The sequence below is a fragment of the Mya arenaria genome, chromosome 2, assembly GCF_026914265.1.
Source record: "Mya arenaria isolate MELC-2E11 chromosome 2, ASM2691426v1".
NCBI classification, from domain to species: domain Eukaryota; kingdom Metazoa; phylum Mollusca; class Bivalvia; order Myida; family Myidae; genus Mya; species Mya arenaria.
In genome coordinates, this window is record NC_069123.1 from 58,966,821 (window position 1) to 58,975,329 (window position 8,509).

At 33.9% G+C, this 8,509-nt stretch overlaps 1 protein-coding gene across 1 annotated transcript; it reads right to left on the reverse strand.

Moving 5' to 3' along the window:
- Window positions 1-3,953: 3,953 nt before the first annotated feature.
- LOC128204059 (uncharacterized) lies at window positions 3,954-5,865 on the reverse strand. Its single transcript, XM_052905399.1, has 3 exons — window positions 5,760-5,865; window positions 4,835-4,985; window positions 3,954-4,011 (listed from the first exon to the last, which is right to left on the reverse strand). The coding sequence occupies exons 1-3, from the start codon at window positions 5,854-5,856 to the stop codon at window positions 3,954-3,956; spliced, it is 306 nt and encodes a 101-aa protein (XP_052761359.1). The 5' UTR covers window positions 5,857-5,865.
- Between the last annotated feature and the right edge of the window lie 2,644 nt (window positions 5,866-8,509).

Sequence of the window (8,509 nt, forward strand, 5' to 3'; positions counted from 1 at the left end):
TGATTTCCATTTTTTGTCGTCATCTAAACCTGAAAATAATGTTCGCTATTTACTTTCTGACGACGGTTTTAAAACATCTCTTTGCTGTAATGAAAAAAGGAATTTATTAGTCTGTTTCGATTTCAGTAATTTATCAGTTAATTTATCTTGTGGTATTTGGTTAATCGTTTCTGATATAAGTTTCGTTTTTAATGATTCTGGTATTGAATTAACAAGTGTTAGATATTTTAGAAAATCTTGTTCATTAAGGTCATACAGAAATCTAAGTTCATTAAACTTGTAGTAGGTCTTTGCTTTATAATCGTAAATGTGTTCAAATAGCTTAATACCCTTCTGATACCATTCTTTATAAAAATAGTTGCGACCATTTTGTTTCAGTAATTTGTTATTCCATATCACCATTTTGCTTATAGTGATTTTATTATTTTCATCGTGATTACTTTTAATATTTACCCACGACTTCAATACGTCGTTCAAAAAGGTTTTTTCTTGAGAAATGTGTTTAATTCCGTTTTGGTCTAGATTGGATTCAAAAATAAGATCGTTTCCATATTTCTTTAGTTTTTCGTGCATAAATATTTTCCAATCCCCATTATTATTTGGGTCTAGATATCGTTTAATCCATAGAGATTTTAGTGAGCCTAGGAAGTGTTCTATATCTGTTAATTTTAGACCTCCATATTCATAGTTTTGACATATTATATTTCTTTTAATCTCATCGGGTTTATTGTCCCACAAAAACTCAAAAACTGCTTTTTTAATGTCGTCAATTGTTTGTTTACTTGGATTAGGAAGAACCGCAAAAGGGTATATAAGTTTCGGAAGTGCAAAGGTTTTAACGACCGTAACTTTTCCCATGAGTGTGAGCTTTCTGTCTGCCACTGTTTTAAGCAGATTCTGAATTCTTTCACTTTGTTTTCTATGTTCTTTTGTATATTTAGTTGTCTATTGTTTGTAAAAGTCATGCCTAGTGTATTTGCGGTGTCAGAAGTCCATATAAAGTTGTGAGTGTTGCAGAAGTGTGTATTTGTATTTTTCAATGATCCCACTCTAAGGACTATAGATTTATTGGTGTTGAGGTTTAGGCCTGAACAATCAGAGAACATTTCTAGTGTCTTAACAAGAGTTTCAAAAGATTGTCTACTACCATTATTAAAGAAGGTTGGGTCGTCTGCAAAAAAAGTTTGTTTAATAGTTTTATCATTAATTTCAATCCCTTCAATTTGAGAATTGTTTGCAATATAGTTAGAAAGAGGTTGTAAACAAATTATAGACAATGTCGCAGACAAGGGGCAACCCTGTCAAACGCCTTTCTTTAGTCCAAAAGATTGTGAAAGAGTTCCATTATTAATTATCAAACTTTGAATGTCATTGTAAAATAGCTTCGTCCAATTCAAAATGTCAGGTCCAAAATTGAATGATTTTAGACATTCGTAGATGTATTTGTGGCTTAAGCTGTCAAAGGCCTTCGCAAAGTCAGCAAAAAACAAGAGCCCAGGTTTATTTTTATCTTCTAGATATTCAATGACATCAAAAATCAATCTAACGTTTTCTCCAATATAGCGACCTTTGACAAACCCAGATTGAACATGGTTTATTATTAAGGGTGAAACATACGTGGGCCAACCTCGTCAATTAAAGAGGGACAATGAGTATTTCGGATGTCTCGCCATGGCGACCTTTCTAGAGCATAACATTTTAAAATCGATAAAATGGATGGATATAAATTCATTCCATGAAATATGATCATTTAGAATAACAGCTTTATGTTGTATGCATTATCGTCACAATTAAGAAGGTAATTCAAACTATTAAGTAAAATGAAATAAGCATGATAAATAAGTAAAGCCTACAAATTAAATATAAATTACGTTATTAAGGTGAGAAAAATTAACGTTAACAACAGAATATATAAAATTCATGTTTACAGCGTTTCTCGAAATATCGATATTCATTAAAAGAACTAAAAGGCATTTTACAAACAATTCGTTTAATGAAATAAATGAAAAAAAATATTTTTTCACGCATGTTTGTCTTCTGAAATATTACTTATTACCAACAAATACATAACAATCAAAGAATCACGGCGCTCACAGCGTTGCATCGTTCTACAACATCCCATCGAGTTGAACTTTTGGCCAAGGTTTGCATCGTTAAAACACAAGCAAATCTAAAAATGTTTAACACTTGTAGAAGCATTGAATATGATAGTATTTTATAGGCTAAGTAATACTTTCATATATTTAAACGGAATTAACGTCACTTTATTGCTTGTTTACATCGGTTGTAATCCGTGGTGACTCATGTGAGAGCCCCGTTGAACTCTCGAGATTCCTCAACCTGAATATACACACTTGCTGAATGACATATTTTGGGTGTTAACGCTTTTTTATCATATATCATTTTCAATATGAAATTTTACGTATATTCGTTTTGTTTCATATGTTGTTTAAACAGTTTTCTCATTTGAACAGCCTCAAAACCAGATATTGCCACTGTAAACTAGCACCATAGATTTGGGTATTTAGTTGTGTTGAGTTGGGCTGTTTTTTTGTTGTGCAGTTCTAGTGCATTGGAAGCTGCAGCCTTTTAATGCTTCTGCAACGTTGTGAGTAGGTAGAGTTTAAGTAAATGTCTTATTGTGTGACTGTTATGCTGACATCGCAGAAAAAACACGACCCGATCAATTTCGCCACGACTTACTTTGTCGCCGGTCTATTGTGACGAATAAATTAGGGATACGGTAAAGGATGAGAAAGTAAACACATAGTCAGGTGGCATATAAAAACGTTGTAGCTCTGTGGTAATACGTTAACATACGACATTGGATATTGAACATTTAAATTGAATGCAATGCTGGCACGAAAATGGACATGCGGCATTCAGAAATGAATGTCTTGCTGGCGTGACATTGGACATTGGGCATTCAACAACAAATGTCTTACTGACACGACATTGGACTTGCAACATTCAATAAATGAATGTCGGGCTGGCACGACAATGAACATTTAAAATGAAAGTCGTGCTGGCATGACAATGGACACTGGACATTCAAAAATGAGGGTCGTGCTAGCACTAAATGGCACATTCCAAAATAAAATTAGCATTGGCACTACATTGAACATTACACATTGAAAAAATGAAGATTTGAAATCGGACACATTGAAATTTGACATTCAGAAACGAATGACATGCTGGCACGACGTTGGACAATCAAAAACAAATTTCTTTCTGGCACGACATCAGACATTGGACAATGTTTCGCTATTTTGTCATGCAAAAAATCCGTCATGGTCCGGATTTGTCCGTGTTTATTTTGGATGTTTAGAAGATATATTAGTATTCAATACGAATATAACCCGTTTAGTCGCGTTTGGATGACTTGCATCAACATTCGTCGGGAACATTTTTTTCTTTCTTTCAATCGCATCTTCGAGGCATGCGCATAAATAATCCTAACGAAAAGCAATATCAAACGATTGCTGACAAATGCCGTATTTGCGATAAAGTAATAATAACATACATGTATATATATTCTGCATTACCTGCAGAAAACTGGAAGAAAGGACAACCTATACCTATAACAGTGTACAGTCAGATTCTTACAAGTTTTCTAAAAAGTATTTTTTATCGAATTAGGAGCGTCAAATAAGTGGATTATGGGGAGTTACTAAATAAAATTTGTCCATCCACGCGGGCTATTTCCTCGCCATATTAACTTGATAAATTTATTAAGTTCGGATCAGTTTGCCTTTACACAGGGCAAACCTTGTTTAGCTGCCGGGCTTGTCACTGTAACTTCCTTTGTATTTTTGATTGAATACTTTCTAGTGCGCATTTTTCCGACAAATTAGGGTAAAACTTGACAAATGATTGCCATCTGGGTGCATAACAAGATTTGTATATTCTTTAATTTGCATTTAATAGTTATCAATAAACACAACTGACGAGCTCTATTTCCCACCAATTGGGATAGCGGTTGTAACGTAGTTTTGTGCGAGAACCTGTGCCCTGCAAAATTTGAGAAAAAAAAACACACATTAAACATATAAAAATTATGTTAAAAACATATTGTTTTCAAAAAAATGTAGAGGATAAGCTTTTTTAATAATTATTGATTTATTTTGAAATATTTTTACTAGAAATGCGACTAATTGACACTATTGTTGCCTGCTAATGGGTCATGCTAATTGAGCTGCAATTATGTCAACATGTTATTGATTGCGACATTTTTCAATTAGCAGGTGAAGAAAAGGAACAATAAAGTGCAGTTCTGTAAAAGCCTGTATCGCAAATGAGCTTTTTACAGAGAGGTTGCCAAATAGTATTTATGAGCTATTTTATGAGTGCTGCGACCCCAAGTATGTGCACTTTGTATAATTTTAAAGCGTTAAGTCGATATTATATATCGAAATAATATGATCTTCGTTGTAATTAGTAACACCAGACATAGTTATCGCACCCAAATCAAGACCAACTGCAAGTTTTACTTGTACAGTTAGCGACAAGAATACACAGAAGAAGTGTTTCGCATCCTCCCTGATATAATCAATTTGCCTTTTTCATAATCATAACTTTTTATGCTGCTCCATTTTCCCCTCATTTCCCCATATTACATGTTACAATTCTAGAACAATTTTCATTTTGAGGTACTTACATTTTCGACACTCATTAATGTCAATAACTGTATTGATTACAATTTGTTTTGTAGAAGAGTGTTGTTGTTTTTCTAAGCAGCAATTATAGATTGCACAGTTCGCTACTTGAAAGTTGTTTAATCATATACAATCATATTGCACGTTGGGAAATGACACGAACACCTGAATTTACTTACTCTTTGCAGACAGCAGCACATAACAGGCTTGTGATCAGTGGGTTGTGTCCGTCAATTTTGTTCACAAGTTCAGGGCAGAAAGTAGATTCACATTGAGCCTCGGTTTCGTCAGTACCAAACTGACCAAGGAGCTGCTTGGCCAAATCTAGGACTGAAATATTATGGAATTTGAATGTTGTTAATTCAATCCAATACATAAAGCAATACTTTTGTTCTTCAGACCGTCAAACGAGACCTTTTGCTTGTTTCATGCATAAAGATCTCGCTTGTCTACCTAATGGTAATTGTTTGACCTAGTAAAAGGTTAATGAAGGCAATTTACATTTCTTTTTTTTAATATCTTATACTTGATGCGGCTTGAACAAACATGATTGGATGAGAGCGATGTCTACTTGAGATGTCTAGACTGCTCAGAATGATGTGTAGACCTTATATAATAGTTTGTCACACAAAATAAAAAAATATAAAAAACACACAAATGTATTTAACATATTTAAGGAATCCGATATAATAATAAGCTTTAAGTTTAATGAGCCATTGGCGATAATGTTAAATGTTGATACCTGATGACCACCATAATCAGTTTAGTGTTATTTAATGAAAATTGCTTGCTGATTTTAGTAGTTTGTAAAATTAATAAACGATTAAACGTTCTAGAGAAAGTAACTGCAGATTGTAATGGTGTTCTTTATCGGTATTATGTTTACATGTTTGCTCCTCTTGTCAAATTATTTCAACTGATACAATATATGGGTTCACCAGGCGTCCAAAATTCATCCTAATTCGTTCTCGTTCAATTGCTCAGCAAAACTAAGTACACATATCGACACTTATCTATAATTATATTATATTTATTATCTTGCTATTAAAATGAAGAAAACACTATTGTAATTATTTATAACGAGTAAAAGAAAAATAGACATACTGTCGTATCCACCCAGCAGGCTCTCGATAAACCTCTCGTTGACACTGGCACTGAGCACGAACGGCATCAGGCACATAAACACGACGGCGAATTTCATGGTGATTGCGGGGGTCTTGACGTACTTTCTATGGAAAACGAGTAATTTTTATAGAAAACTGGCTATAGAAACAAATTGCATTTATAAAAGACTTTCGCAATATATATCAATTGTAAAAATGAATCTTTTAAATTCTTGCGATAATATGTTTTTAGGATTAAGTATTAATAATTGTCTATAAAAACAAAACAGAACTACACAGAAAAGACTTGTATAAGAATAGATTTTAAAATTCACCATTATAAAGCTAGCCACTTTTTCATGCGTGAAAGGAAATGAGTACTTTTTGATATATATATCGTATATATATCATTTACAATCATGTCATACAATGCCATAAACACTGGAGTTATTTTTAAAAACAATGTATGTGAAAATGGCTTTAAGTTAATTCTAAACATTCAAGTCTTTTATCTTAAAGGCTATAATGCATACAGTACCTAATTCTAAAAACTAAAACTAATTATCAGAATTAAGACTGAAATGTTTGACATAATATGTACAAACTACATTAACATGAATCAATATATTTTGTTTAAATAACACAACAAAGAAAATCGGTAAACTCGAAAAATTATCACTTGGAGTTGTTTTGGACACAAAGTGCTATTTCATTGAAATAAACTGGCATATGCCTTTAATTAATAGTTTGTAGAGATACATACAACCTTGTCACACGATTTACAAATATTTTTTTCTAATAGTGTTCCGTGTTTTTCAATTAAATATAATAGTTTTATATAATTTTGTTTGATGTAAAACGTAAGAAATCCTTAAGAAAAATATTTGATTTGATTCAACAGGGATGGTATTCAATGTCCACCTTAGTTTGATCGAAGAACTGTGTAGCAAATCGGATTGTACGATATATATAACAGTGCTGTACAGTGAGAGCAGTCAATGATGTATGACAACCTAATGAATACCACCAATGCATGTTTGTTTAAGGAGCACCGTATATACTGATTAAAATAGTTCACGCTTGCATATCTATTATAGCTTCTCAAATCCAATTGTAGACAATTGTCCCTAACCATATTACCAAAAAGCAACACATTACCTTCAAAAGTTGTACTGCCAAATATTTCATTTCGGAGCTTTTATATACCTTTAAAATACCAGTAGTCACCTTCGTGATTAAGTTACATAAGTGCAATCCATAACGGTCAGTGGTTGGACGATCTGGTCTTGATAGCGTGGCCCCATATTCGGACGTTTCGGTCACAGCATTATTGTGGAAGGAATTACAAATTAGATTTTAAAATTGTCTGAAAATGAGTTGCGCAGATATTTTGTATCCAGTCTTATAACGCATCCTGCCCATGTGAGTCAAAAATCACAAAAGTGATCTTGACCAAATAGACTAGTCCGACAAAGACATAATGAAGACGTACACCGACATAATTATCAATTCAAATAGACATGATTACCCTGACCTGTTCATGTCAAATAACTTCTTCGACTTTCAGCATTTCTTTTTAAAAACACTTTATAAATAAAATGTTATATATGTTTCCATATTTTATCCACCACAAAATGCTTTGTAAATAACAATGTTTTCGCCAAAATTAACATCTTTCTGTAGTACTGATAGAACGACAATCATTTTGTTTTTCATTAAAAGGCAGAAACATGCTCTGAAATTCGTATAAAGTTGTCCTCAGATATTATTAAGCATTGCACCGTTCTTACTTGTTACACATATCTTGAACGCATTAACCAACGATTGGTCACCGGAAGTATTTTACCTAAGCCATACAAAAACACACTCAAAATGAACACTTATGTACATGTCGGCGCCGTGATTGTCATTGATCTCCGTTTGAAAACAAACATATTTTCTTACGGTTTGGGGTACAAGTCCTTAAGGTATTTCCATTCCATTCCTCAATGGATTAGCCAATTGATCGAGGGGAAATGTTAATTTGCATTAATCTGCACGTTCCGCCAACAGATAATCTGGTGGTGGTGTGAGTTTTTGCATTCGATGAGTGTTCCGATAAATTTATTAATGATATTAGGTTTTTGGGGCATATTGCACCGAGAGAATGTCACCCTGGTTAGGGCTACTCTTCTTATACGTGCACCGTTGTAAAGCAGGGCCACACGGCCCCCTCGCAGAAGAAAAATAGTATTGTTTTAGTGTTGCGGCTAGGAATCGACCCTGCAACCCCTGGAATGACAGTCAAGTGTGTTACGACTGGAACACGGATCCGCCACCAACTGATAATCCTGTATGTGTTTGGTATTTATGGTCGTTCGACTAGTCGCATGACCAGTCGTAAACATTCCTTGATAATCGTAGGTAGTCTTGGTGACAAATCATTCCAGGTCTAATGACCTTTCATACGTCCTCGAAGTCTTCCATAAGTCGCAGACCAGTCGGAGAAAAGTCTTATTGTGCAACTTTTAGACTGACATTGCAGACAAAATACGACCGAGCCAAGACCGCTTTGATTTTGCCATGGCCGCAATTACAATGCAACTGAGACAGGCACGACGGATATGAAAGTTAACACATAGGCTGGTGGCATATATTAAAAAGCTGTATCTGTGTGAAATTTACATAAACACACGACATTGGACATTTAGCATTCAAAAGTGAATGTCGTGCTGGCACAACATTGAAAATTGGATTAACAAAAAGAATGTA